The sequence below is a fragment of the Rattus norvegicus genome, chromosome 1 (genome assembly GCF_036323735.1).
Source record: "Rattus norvegicus strain BN/NHsdMcwi chromosome 1, GRCr8, whole genome shotgun sequence".
In the NCBI taxonomy this organism is placed as follows: Eukaryota; Metazoa; Chordata; class Mammalia; order Rodentia; family Muridae; genus Rattus; species Rattus norvegicus.
Genome location: NC_086019.1, coordinates 256,197,100 through 256,210,614, shown reverse-complemented (window position 1 = coordinate 256,210,614; position 13,515 = coordinate 256,197,100). Strand labels below are relative to the sequence as shown.

General features: G+C 50.6%; 1 protein-coding gene across 4 annotated transcripts in view; it reads left to right on the top strand.

The window, feature by feature from the left end:
* The window catches only part of Sh3pxd2a (SH3 and PX domains 2A), a 206,130-nt gene that overhangs the window by 90,506 nt on the left and 102,109 nt on the right, over positions 1-13,515 (top strand). For all 4 annotated transcript variants that reach the window (NM_001415946.1, NM_001107606.2, XM_006231514.5 and 1 more), the window contains 2 exon segments: positions 2,274-2,350; positions 11,972-12,063. In NM_001415946.1, the coding sequence (NP_001402875.1) occupies positions 2,274-2,350; positions 11,972-12,063 (169 nt within the window).

Sequence of the window (13,515 nt, the reverse complement as noted above, 5' to 3'; positions counted from 1 at the left end):
GTGACAAAGGCCACTTGACACAGTGTCTCCACAGCCACATACATATGCACCGGTGACATACAAGCAATAAAGTGACAGGCAACCAAAAAGGAGAGGAGAGAGACCAAGAGGCAGGGACACTGAGGACATTTACCCCGATGAGGAATAGAGTCACTAGTATCTTAACCAATCACCATTCTGCTTCTCTTCAAGGGACTCCCATGGTGGAGTTCTACTCTGCAGGTGGGCAGACACTTAACTGGAGAGAGCACGGAGGAGCTTGGGGCAGATGCTCGGGTGGGGGTGGTGCAGTGCGTAAGCCAGCAGGTACTTGCTGTATGACAGGCCATGCTAGGTGCATCCTGGCGGCAGACTGGGGAATGAGGTCACACACGCTGGATGTTCTGGTGATCCTGTCTCACCTATGCAGGGCTGATGTCCTATCCTGCAGTGACAGGGGAAGTCAGAGGCCACTGTAGCCTCTCCTTGCAGGACCCAAGGTCTCCTACCTTCTGCTCTACGCTGTGGAACAGCAGGGCTCCACGTGAAAGAACCCTTCTACCCAGAAGCGGCAGAATGGACGCCCTTGGACACAGCTCTCGGTGATAGGAGAGGGTTGGTTTGTGATCACCTCAGCTAAGCAAGCTTCAGATGGGAGACCCTAGAGGAGGCACACTATGAGTCAGCTCCGCAGGGACTCAACAGGACCAGGCTCTGGCCGTCCCCAGAGAGCCTGGCCCGCACATTCTCCCTCCCACCTTTGCCTTATTTTTCTCTCCCGGTGATGCTTACCGTGCTATCTTTTCTCATAAGCGACTTGCATGTTCCTGAGGCTGCTGTTGGGTGAGCAGCCTCGACTAGGGCAATGGCTTCAATTAGTCTTCTACTTGAACCCCCGACAGAAGCACAGCTGAAAAATCCAAGGATAGCCCCGGACTCAGAAAAAGCCACATCCAGTTGCAGAAGTAGCAAAGGAACCTGCCCCTCACCAGTGGTCTCTTGGCTGGTTATTGCTCCAGAGGCATTTCCGGGAAGCTTTTTCCTTCTTCTCAAGCAGTAATAAAGTTGGCCACTGGGGGCGCCAGGCTTTCATCGAGCCAAGTTAGCATTGTGGGAAAGAGAAGGCTCTGGGTTGAACCTCATTGGCTCAGATTGGGTCCTGCTCAGGATTGAGCCGATCCCTGCGCCTCTGGTTGGTTAGGCTGTGTCATGTGCTTACCTGTTGTGGGTGGGGTGGGGGATGGGGGAATGGTGGATATGGTTAGCCTTATTGGCACTACAAGGGCTAACATGGAGGATGCCTTCTCCAAAGGACAGCGGGGCAGATGGGGACAGCAGATAGGTGTTACAGCTCTTGAGTGTGCCCTGCTGGGTACCTTGGTATGTCAGCTATGCATTAACACACATATGCAGAATGAGGCAGGTGCCCTAGGAATGGTTAACGTGTTGTGGATATTCTAGGAAATCCTCTAGCACGGCTTCTGAAGGAGGGATGGACAGTGTCCCTAAACACTGATATCCACTGGACCCAGAAGTGTCAGTGCATAAGAGCATTTGCCTAGTATATGTGAGATCTTGGGGTTCAGTCCCCAGCATGGGGATTCTGGGATAGAACTAGCTACATTGACTTGACTGGAAAAGAACCACGTATTGATGTATTCATGACTGTGAATGCGCCCATGTGTTGATGTCTTTGTGACGACTGAACACACTGAATTGTTCATCATGACTGAGCGAGACCTGAGGGACCAGGGCTTCCTGTAAGTCTTGCTTATACCTGTTTGTGGGATGTCCCAGCCTGAATGGCTGCAGGCTTTGTGTTCAGAGAGGCCAGCGGACAGTCTGACTGGACCAGCCATAATCTCTAGCTGCTTGTCTCACCCTGGAAATAGTTACCCACCTAAGCTAAGAATAGGAATCGCTTGGCGGCTGGCAGAAAGGAATGCTGATCTCTTAAGGCGGGACTGGAAGACAAAACATAGCATATGGGTTGGGCCTCATATTTACTTGTGAGGTAACTAGAAAGCCACGCCCTAACATTGGGTATTGATCTTGCCACAGACCCAGACAAGGTGAGTTGATTAGGTTGTTCATAGAAGCCCAAGATGGCAGCCTCCAGGGAGAGGCCCTGGGCCCTCAGCCTTGGGCACCTCCTACCCCCCAGGAGAGGTGACAGCTTCTCTCTTGCTTTGTTGGCGGGGGCTGAGGTGGTGCATGTGGGGACCAGTTAAAACAGGAGTGATCTCCTTGGCAGCTTTAGCCAGAATTGCTGCTCACAAGGCTTTCTCTTCCAGGCAAGATCCTCTTCCGGAGAAGCCACATCCGAGACGTAGCTGTGAAAAGGCTGAAGCCCATCAATGAGTACTGCAGGGTAAGGCTGGGGCTGGGGCAAGGGAGGAGTGGAACTCTGGTCTGGGGCCTCTTCCACCTGTGAAGGAAGATGTCTAAACAAAACCTACCCGCAGCCTGGTGTTTCCTGGTTGAGGGTGGGCAGTGTGGAGTGACCGCCACTCAGGACCAGTCACTCCTGGGGCTAGACCACTGTCTGGGGCAGAGGGCAGAGGGTTCACAGCCAAGGCTCCACCCCCTTTGGAATGCATCCGTACTTATAAAGTGCTTCTGCTGGCCTGGGAGCCGTGTGTGGAATCGACCCTAGGGGTGGTATTTGCTGGAGGTAGACAACTTATTTCTTTGATTTTTCTTTTGAGAGTAGCTTGAGTCAGTTCTAAGCATGGTGGCATCTGGAATACACATTTGTTGATTCACACAAGTTCTAATAGATGCCAGTGTTCTCTCTGTCTCTCTGTCTCTGTCTCTCTGTCTCTCTCTCTCTCTGTGCGTGCGTGCGTGTGTGTGTGTGTGTGTGTGTGTGTGTTTTGTATATACACAACACCAAAACAGACAATGTCAAAGAGCAGACAGGAACAACAGTATGTTGTAAAGCAGAACTTGTTTGTCTTTCTGCTTTTTTTTTGTTTTGCTTGGTTGTGGGGGGCATGGTGCTAATTCTGAACCCAAGGCTTTATTTAATATCCTGTCTTTTATACTGATTATAGTCTGGGACCTCCCGGAAGATACTCATTAGTGTCACTGGTGCATGGACATCCAGACTGTTTGGGTTCAAAGCCCTGTCTAGCTTTATGCCTGTTTCCAATGCTCACCGGAAAGAGGGCGGATCTTCCACCATGGGGGCAGAGTGGACTGAGGTGCTTTGGATCCCCATGTGCTGTGTGGCTCAGAGGAAGCATTCGGCAGCTGCCTTTTGTTATTATTACAGATCACAGACATTTGTACTAAATAAATAAGTAAAACATTTAGATGTATTTAAAAGGGCGCTAGAAGCTGGCTCAGCCATTAAGCGTGCACGTTGCTCTTTCAGAGGACCTAAGTTTAGTTCCCTGCACCCACATGGCAGCTGACAACCTCCTGTACGTCCAGTTCCAGCGCCCTCTTCTGGCCTCCACAGGCACTGCATGCATGTAGTTCACAGACATACAGGCAGGCAAAACAACCAAACATAAAAATAAATAAGTCTTATTTAAGAAAAGAGGATGAAAATCAAGTAAAGGACTGGGTTGTCTCTGTGGGGAGAGCCCTTGCCTAGTATGTTCAATACCTAAAAAAAATAAAATATAAAGTATAAATTAACTAATAAGAATAAACAAAAAGCATTAAATAACTTAACTGTTTGTTATCCACGACATCACTGGCTCTAATAGCAGTAGAATGGCTAAGCTGGGTAGCGGTGCCTGACTGTAATCCTGTAGGTGGGAGGGGAGGCGATGAGCCTCAGACCAGCCTGAAATAGGTAGCGAGACCACGGCTCAGCAAACCAATGGTTAAAGGAACAGTGTCATAGCAGGATGTGTTCAAAGCCCTGGGTCTGCTCCCCACCACCTCTGAGAAGCAAACAAACAAACCTAGAGCCCATTCATACCTACTGTGGAATTCGACTCAAGAGTTCCGCGGAAGGGGCTGGCAAGAGAAGAAGGCTCACGCCACCAAGCCTGACAACGTGAATTCCATAACTTCCGTGGCGGAAGGAGAGAACCAGCTTCTGCATGGTGTCCTCTGACCTCCACACGTATGCCGTGGCGCATGTATAGCACAGGAGAGAGGGAAGGAAGGGACAGCAATATTCAAAGTATTTTAAGTTTATTTTTCTTCTAGATGTACAAGTGTCTTGCCTGAGTATATGTGTGCCTGTGGAGGCCAGAGAGGGTGTTGGGTCCTCTGGACAGATGGTTGTGAGCCGTGTGGGTGCTGGAAATTGAACCTGGGCCATCTCTCCAGCCAAGAGGGAGGTAGGGATGGCTCAGTGGGCAGCGGCATTTGCTGGGTAAGTGTGAGAGGACTTGAGGTTAAGTCCCTAGCATTCATTTACCAAACCAGATGTGGCCTCTGTGCACCTGTAACCCCCGGCCCCCCCACCACACACATACACTGGGGTAAACAGACACAGGAAGATCCATGGGGCTGGGTGCCAGCCTAGCGGGGATGGGGGGTGGGGTGGGGTGGGGTTGGGAGAGCTATGTGAACTCCAGAGTCAGTGAGAAACTCTGACTCTAGGGAGGGAGGCAAGGAATGTTAGAAGAGGTCACACACTTGACATCCTTTCCTACATGGGACACAGTCTCTTTGTTTCTCTCTGTCTCTGTCTCTGTGTGTGTGTGTGTCTGTCTCTGTCTCTCAAGGAGGCTGGGACTGACAACACTTATAGAAAAATGGAAGAGGCCATCCTGGGTTGACTCAGAGAATCTTAGGGAGAAAGAACAACACGTTTTATCTAAAGCATGTTAGGAGAAGAGCTGAGGTCTGCTCCGACAGCCTCACTAGTCGTGTGACCCCAGACAAAAGGGAATGAAAATCACAGTCCTACAGGGGTTGCCTGGGAATGCACATCACTGTTAAGTGACTTCAGAAATGCAGTCCCTGTACTGAGTTCTTCCTGGTGAGGTCCCTTTCTGTAGTGGTTTCCCCACCCCTCGCACCCAAACCCCAGAAGCACATATATTTGTCCCCTGTTGGCGGAACTGTTTGGGAAGGTGTGACCTTGTTGGAGGAGGTGTGTTATTGGGGATGGGCTTTGGGGTTTCAAAAAAGTGCACATCAGTTAGCAAGTGTGTTCTCTCTCTCTCTTTCTCTCTCCCTCTCTCTCCTCCCTCCCCACCCCTCTCTGCCCTCATAGTTGTTTCTTAAGATGAGGGTCCTGGGCACTGCTCCAGCACCAAGCCTGCCTGCCACCCTGCTCCCAGTGGTGACGGCCTTGGACTACCCTTTGCAATCATGAACCCCAAATTAAATGTTTTCTTTTATAAGTTGCCTTGGTTATAATGTCTTGTCACATCAATTTAAAAGTAACCAAGACATTTTTCTGTTCTAACGTTTTATTGCTAATATTTTATGAGTCATGCTTGGCCACACAGATGTTTAAGTCAGGTCTGCCATAGTGGCACATCCCTACGACCCAAGAACGTGGGAGGTTCAGGCAAGAGGATCAGGAGTTTAAGGTCACCCTCAACCACATACACCAACTCTACAAATTTTAAAATGAGAACACAGCCCTTAACTGTCACTCCTTAACCTCCGGGAAGATAAGTGTTCCTTCTCCTCCCCATGAAACCAGGTTTGAATTTTGTCCAGATTGGCCTGGGTCACATGTTCTGCCTTATTGTAAACAATGAATGAATGGCCCTGAGCTATATCTCTCTCTTCTTCGGATCAATATCTTTTTTTTTCCTCTTTAAAGGACAGTCACTATTTCTAAACCAATGGCTTTGGCAAATCTTTTTATTGCTTTCAGAAGTTAAATAAATGAGCGAAGTTAATGGAGGTGGGTGGAGCAGAGGAAGTCTTCCAGCTGTAATTTACTGCCCAGATTAGCCCTACTCCTGAGCTGGGAAGCAGAGGCATCTGTAGTGGACAACTAGTGGGTCAGCAGAGGAGGAATCCCACAGCTGCTCGCCTCCTGGGAATCGGGCTTTGAACAGGGGAGCTCTCATAATGGGGTCTGTAAGAGGGGGTTCTCCAGACCTAGGTAGCATGGATGGGAGCAGCCCAGAGTGGGGCTGGTGACTAGATCAGGGGTTCACCACCTGAATGTCTTTTCTCGAGCAGGATTTTATGAATGTCAGAGCAAGGCCATTCTGGCTGGCCCTTAATCCTGCTGAATTAAGAAAAGTAAGGTCTGCCTGGCATGGCGACATAGCCTTTAATCCTAGCGAGCACTCGGGATGCAGAGTCATGTGGATCTCTGAATTCAAGCCCAAATCTGTTTTACCTAGCAAGTTCTAAGACAGCCAGAGCTACTACACAGAGAAAACCCCATCTCAAAGAATCAAGCAAAGTAAACAAAAATCCACAAACAAAACAAGAGAGAGAGAGAGAGAGTTAGTTTTGTATTTGAGTTGTCTGAGAAGCCCCCTGCCCCTTCCAAGGTCAATGAGATATGACAGAGGTCAATGAGACATGCTCTGCCACCCAGGGGTGCTTTCCATAGCTGTGCTGTCAAATGATATGACTGTGACCCCCTCAGTCACCTCCCACTGCCACCAATCTCATGGCCAGTGACATGTACATTTTGTCCCACAGCTTTGTCTGTTCCTGTCCTTTGTTTCCTTGCTGTGACTCAAGGGTCTCACTATGAAGCCATGTCAGTCACAAGCAACCCCCTGTCTCAGTGTTGAGTGACACTCTCCTTTGGGAGATGTGAGCAAAAGTCTACTCACCCAGACAGGGAACTGATGACCAAAAAGTATGGATCTCACCCAAGTCCAAGTGGTGAACCAATTAGTTTTATGGGGCTCCTCATAAGAATCTGGGTGAGGGATTACTTACAGGAGCAGAACTGACTTAAGATAGTCACATTACCAAAGTCCATCCCAGTGTGGGTGATAGTTCACAAAAGCTGGAAGTAGATAGCCTGCAGGAAGCTAGTTGAATAATGTCCTTCCAGAAAACTCAGCTGGTCTGAGCCTCTTCCAGGCAGCTCTGTAGTCTGAGACTCTCTGAGCAGTCCTTATGACTTATATATGCTTGGGGGAGGGTGGGGCCTAGTGGATCTGATCAGTTTCAGGGACTTCCTGTGAAGCCTTTACTTCCTGTGCTTAAAGCTCTGGAATGATTCATCTCCACTTAAATAGAACATCCTGTTACTTCACCTCCTTTCTAACATCTGGGTCTTAACTAGCTTCCCTCTGAGATGGAAAGTTTTAATTTAAGAAGATTCTGCTACATTATACTCAGGCTTCTGAGTGCTGGGATGACAGGCCTGACCTACCATTCACATTCCTCTGGCATTTCCCAGAGCTGAAGGGATCTCTCCCTCCCTCCTTCTCTCCTTCCCTCCCTCCACCTCCCTCTCTCCCTCCCCCTCCTTCCCAACTTCCTTCCTTTCTCCCACCTTGCTCAGCATGACTCATCTATCCTGGCACTGGGTGCTAAGAAAACAGTCTAGGAGCAAGACAAGAATGGGAGCCTCTGAGACAGATTAGGACAGAAAAACTGCACTGGAAGGCCAGTCAGACCAGAGCAGTATCAATCCCAGCCTAGGTACCCCATATCCCCAGCGTTTCTTCATTCTCAGTGGCTTCACCAATCAGTCACTGAAAGGCACTGGTGTCTGAGCCACCCAAAGGCTGAACTGTCCCCATTCCCCTCCCGCTCTGCGTGCCCCGACTCATTCCTTGCCGCCTGGACACAAGGGTGTGAGGGCAGACTCATTCACCCTTGGCCAGTGCCTGAGATCACCCTATAGTGTCACCTGGGCCATACCCTATGGAAAGACTGTGAGAGCCAGAGGTTAGACATATGTCACTGATGACTGCGTACTGGCCCTAGAGCTTGAAGGACCTTTGGGACCTCTCAGATACCAGTGCAGAATGCTGGAAGCAGAAAGCCTGGATCTGAATATAGAATCTGGACACAGAGCAATGCTACTGGCTGACTAGGAGGCTGTTTTAGTTGGGGTTTTACTGCTGTGAACAGACACCGTGACCAAGGCAAGTCTTAGAAAGGACAACATTTCATTGGGGCTGGCTTATAGGTTCAGAGGTTCAGTCCATTATTATCAAGGTGGGAACATGGCAGCATCCAGGCAGGCATGGTGCAGGAGGAGCTGAGAGTTCTACATCTTCATATAAAGGCTGCTAGCAGAAGACTGGTTTCAAGGCAGCTAGGATGAGGGTCTTAAAGCCCACGCCCACAGTGTCACACCTACTCCAACAGGGCCACACCCACTCCAACAAGGCCACACCTCCAAATAGTGCTCCCTGGGCCGAGCATATACAAACCATCACAGAGGCCTTAGCTGCCTGTACCCTGTTCTCTTCAGACTCACTTCTCTGGGCTTTAGTTTCTTCTTTGAAATTAGAACCGTGGTAGATACAGCGCATGAGCCAGACTCCTAGAATGTTCTTACTGCTAGTAACGTTGGCCTCAGCAACGTTCCTGCAGAACCTCTTGGATCTCAGGGCCTTTACTGTGCTAAGGGGCGTGGCAACAGTCCAGGCCAGGAAAGCAGGGCCTTCAAGGTGCCCTCTCACGGGTGCCCATGGAAGCCCTTGTCATCTGGGATTCTAGAACTAGACTTTTTTTTTAAATCCTAGAAGAACTGATAACTGGAGAGATGGTGCTCGGGGTCACACAATAAATATACGGCTACTGTGCTGGCAGCAGGGCCAACCAACACATCCCGGAGTCCTTGCTGGCATGTCACTGCCTTGCCCTAAAGAATGGCAATGACGTAACAGCTAAGATGTACCTAGAGTTTGCTCAGTACCATCCTAGCCACTGTGCTAGACTCTCAGATTTGTCACAGAACAGGTGACAGTTACACTGTCACATCACATCACAGCTCAGAGAAGGCAGGTAAGGCACTGGCAGGACTCACACCCAGGGCTACTCTGCTTCACTTCCCACAGGACATACGCCATGAATGTCCTTCCGCAGATCCCTAGACCTGAGCTGGGACCCTGGCCCCCACCCTCCCTTGCTCAGCGTGGCCCAGCTTGGGTTCCTGCTCTCGAGTGCCAGCACTGGTATGGCCCGCGGAGAGGCCACTCAGCAGCAGACCCTTTTGCCAAGTGCTTTTGGCCAGAACTGAGTTGCTCCAGGCTGGGAACCTCTGTTGTTGGCCAGCAGTCAGGATTCAATGTCAAGATGTCGCTGTGGGTCCACCGAAAGACTTCTTTGTCTGGGCCCACTCATCCTCTGCCCCAAGCACCATTCTCTCTTTTGGCATGAAGAGTCCCCCCACTCATAGGGGTGCAGGGCCCTCTTGCCTGGCTGAAACTTGCCTTCCACTGCCTTGCCTTTCTGAGGTCACCCTGATGGCCAGAGCACACCGCCCGGACCTGGTGATGGCTTCCCTTGGTCCAGTCCTTGAAATCCATCCTGGGAACATCAACCAAGGAGCCCTTTGGTCCATGCCTGGCTACTCCCTCCTCCCCTTTTCTCCCCTGCCTCCCTCTCTGTCTCTCTTAGTCATTTTTTCCCTTCCAGCCTTCCTTGGGGAGAACGCAGACTGCCTTGTATGTGAGGTGAGAACCTGGAGACCCTTAGGGCCAGATTCACCCACTGCACACACTTTGAACGTCTGGATTCTGCTACGACCCTACTCAGAGCTCCTTCTTCACAGCAGCTTCAATGTCCTGGCTGTAAACAGAGGCAGTGTGTCACTTGATGTGCTCTCTGGAGGATGTCACGCCTGCCTTCCGATGCCACACATAGACACTGCAGAAGCTCTCTGTTGTCAGGTGGTTGGGGGGACTGGCGTAGGGGACAAGATCCAGCTCTGACCTGTTGCTCATAAATATTAATTTTCCTTCTTTGATGCTTCCTGGTTGTTGGGGGTGGGGTGGTGAGATGGAGACCTTTGCAAAGCCTCAGCCTCTAGGAAAATAAATGGAGTTAAAGAAAGAATTGCAAAATGCTCTCACGTGCTGCTGGGGTCTGGTCTTGTTTAATCTCGTCCCACCTTGCCTGGGCATGGATTTGGCGTGGGGAAGTGCCATCTTGGTTGGCTGCTGGGCACTAAAGTTGGGTTGTCTGGCCAGCTCAGAAATTCAACCATGCTCCTTTTTGCTCCAGACTCTAACTTGGTTGCGGCCGCCCAAGGGTCTCCTCCATCTCACCACTCTCGGGCAGTGGCTCCTGGACATGAGGCCCTATTGTTTAACTCTTTTAATTCGTCTGTTCACTCGTTCAAATATTCACTGAGTGTCTGTTCTGAGTCACTATCAACAGACTAGACTAAGGGCCCTGTCAGCACAAGGCTTATATTCAAAGCCTTCCTGGCCCCCATGGGTGGCCCAGGGCAGTGTTCCCAATGAATCTTTCTTCATTGGTAATGTGGGAGTGGGGCTACCATGAGGATTCCCAGGATTCACTCAGAAGGGATCACTGGGCTGCTGGGGGCTGGACGGATCCTCTGGAGTAGGTCCTGGTGTGGAGTTCAGGGGCACACCAACATGCGACAAAGTGTCTCAAGCTGTGACAGAGTGTCTCATGTTGGCCAGGGGCTACCTTTTCAAGTGCTCTCTTGCTCTGTGTGTCCATGGGCTCCCCCAAACCCTGGGCTTCTCTCTTTCCTCCTGGGTTCAGCCCTTGGTTCCTTTGGCCTTGTCCCTTGGCCCCACTTTGACTGTCTGGTCTGATCCAAGAGTCTCTCCTTATTCCAGTATTTCTCCCATACTGAGGGAAGGCCCTGCCTTCCTCCACACCTTTTAGATGGGGCCAGGCCTGGGCTTCTGTGTGTCCCTGGCTACAGGGCAGGAGACTCACCATCTCTGGACAGCAGGCCTCTTGGCCTGACTTAACCATCATAGGATTCCCTCTCTCCTCATCCTTCAAGCACGGCCTTCTAATAATTTCCAGTCTACTGTGAACCATACTCTGACAGGCCCTGTCTCACCCCTCTCAGTTCGGTTGCATCCCAACCATTGTGTCTTCGTGCAACTTCCAGGTCACCACACTTGGGGTTGACCCCTTCCTCAGTTTACCCTCTGGGTTCTCCCTGCATCTCATTTCCATTGTTTTGGGTCCTGCTTGACTCTGTCAGAGCACACTGTCATCCTCTGCTGCCCTTCTCAACTTGTCACTAGCCCTGCCTAGTGTCGGTGTTTTAGGAAACACAAGTCTGTGACGCAGGTGTGTTTAGGGAAGGGAAGGTTTGGAGGGTGAGCACTCTCCTGATAGGTTAAGGCTCTGTGCCTGCTCTGAACCTCACCTTGTTAGGCTAAGGGCCTCAGACTTATCCTCTGGGTAGGAGGCAATCCCTTCAGAGCTCCAGAGGAATGACTTGCTCCCAGTGATGCACTTCCGCTAGCAAGACCATGTTTCCCTAGCTTCTTCAAACAATGCCACTGACTGGGGACAAGTGTATTCCAATGGCAGACCCCATGGGGATGTTCTCATTCAAACCGCCACACAAAGTTACCGAAATTATCAGCTGGACAGTTGACTGATTATCGGTCATCCGGCAGATTAGTTGACTGGATAGGTTTGTTGCTGTTCAATCTGTGCGTGAGTGTGGGTGTGGTATGCATATGCGTGTGTGTGTGTGCGCGCGCGTGAGCAGGGGCTTGTGTGTGTCACAGTACGTGTGTAGAGATCAGGATAAATTCAGGTGTAAATCCTTGCCTTGGCCCTTGTTTGAAACAGGGTCTCTTCATTCTGTGTTGTATACACAAGGCTGGCTGATCCCTAAGCTTCCGGGCTCTCCCGTCTCTGCCTACCACTGGACACAGGCATGCTGGGATTGCAGAAATGCACTACCACATCCGGCTCCCTGAGGATCCGAACTTTTTTTTTTATGGACGAATGGGTTGATACATCATTTTATTTCAGTTCCCCGTTGTCTGGCTGGTTGACTCTGTTTCCCATGGCACAGTGCTTGAAGGCCACCACTCCCCACCTTCCCACCCCCAACCCCACCCCCACTGACACTATCTGGGTCCTCATACCCAATGACCTCTCTCCTTGTCTTTCACAGGCGCTCGTCCGGCTGCCTCCCCACATTTCACAGTGTGATGAAGTCTTTCGGTTCTTTGAGGCACGTCCTGAGGATGTCAACCCCCCAAAAGAGTGAGTAGTGGCGTGACTGGGTGGCATGGGACAAATCGGACGCCTGGAGGAGGGCTGGGCATGTGGGGACTCAGTATAGGGAAAGCTAGCAACGCTACCCAGCTAAGGGTGCATCCAAGAGACCGAGATTGTCTTCCCAGACTGCAGGGGATTGCTATAGCGACCTATCTGTAAAGGTCAAAGGTCCACCTATCATCAGCAGGCATATAAGCCATAATTTATATAACTTTTAAAGTCAGGGAAGAATAGTCAGTATTCCTTATGTTTGCTGCCATGAGCATTTTTGTATATACTGACCACACGTTTTATATGTGTGTGTGTGTGTGTATCTATATCTATATATAAATTTTTTTATTTGTTATATTAAAAGAAGTGAAAGCCAGCCATGGTGACTCATGACTTTAAAGCCAGCACATCTCTGTGAGTTCAAGGTTAGGCAGGCCTAAATAGGAAGACCCTATCTCAAAAGTGGGCGGAAGGGTTTGCACCCAGGTAGCATGCGTTCTCACTGCATATGATGGGTGGAGAAGCAGGTTACAATAGCATCCCCAGGTTTCAGATAAGCCTCTGAAACTTTCCACCTCTCCAGGCTGCCTCCCTACTGGGAAAGGGTGGTACTGGTTTTTCTGTCTTCTCTACCCTCCCAACCCTGCTCCTGTTCCTTCCTCACTCCCTAGGGTAAACCATGGCTCTGGTCCCGGCCTACTGTTGCTCGTTCCCAACTGAGATGGCCTTTCCTTCTCCTCCCACAATGGTGGAGAGAACGTCACTCTTCAGGGTGGTGGGATGCCATGGTTAGGCACTTACTGGGGAAGAGGGCAGTGTTAGTGATTGGAAGCAATGAACCCGCCTTTCTTCCAGCCCCTGCTCCTTGCCAGTCAGCTAAGCGAATGGGCCCTGTTTCTCACATGGCCCCTGAGCTAATGCTGGACAATAGACTAGCCTTGTGCCCACCTCCGGAAGCGCCCTTCCAAGAATGGCAGCACTCACACACCAGCCCAGGGAATGAGGGATGACTGTTCTGGGCCACGCTTTAAAGACAGTCACTGCCACTCAAGGCGCTTTAACCATTTGTGCAACGTCTAGAATCTGGTGTTCTTGTCCCTAGTGCAAGCTGATGCTGGGCACGTGGTGGTGGACTAGAGGGCCCCCTGAGGTAACCCAGTCAGTGCCACTGGCACACAGAAAACACTCACACTATTGTCTGCCAAAGCCTGAAGACAGAACAGGCTGAGTGACTCAAGGCAGAGCACAGCCCAGTAGGAACAGGGTGAAAAGCATTTGGCCTTTTATGTCACCATGGAGACAGGAGCTAGCTGCCTCTTTCTTGAGGCAATGCTGGATGCCCCGTGGCTCAAGAAGTATGGCAGGCTGTGAGAGTTCTCTGCACTGCCTCTGGGCTCCGCCTCCCTCTCCAAGGAGAGACTTGTATCCCTCTAACTCTGTTCACTG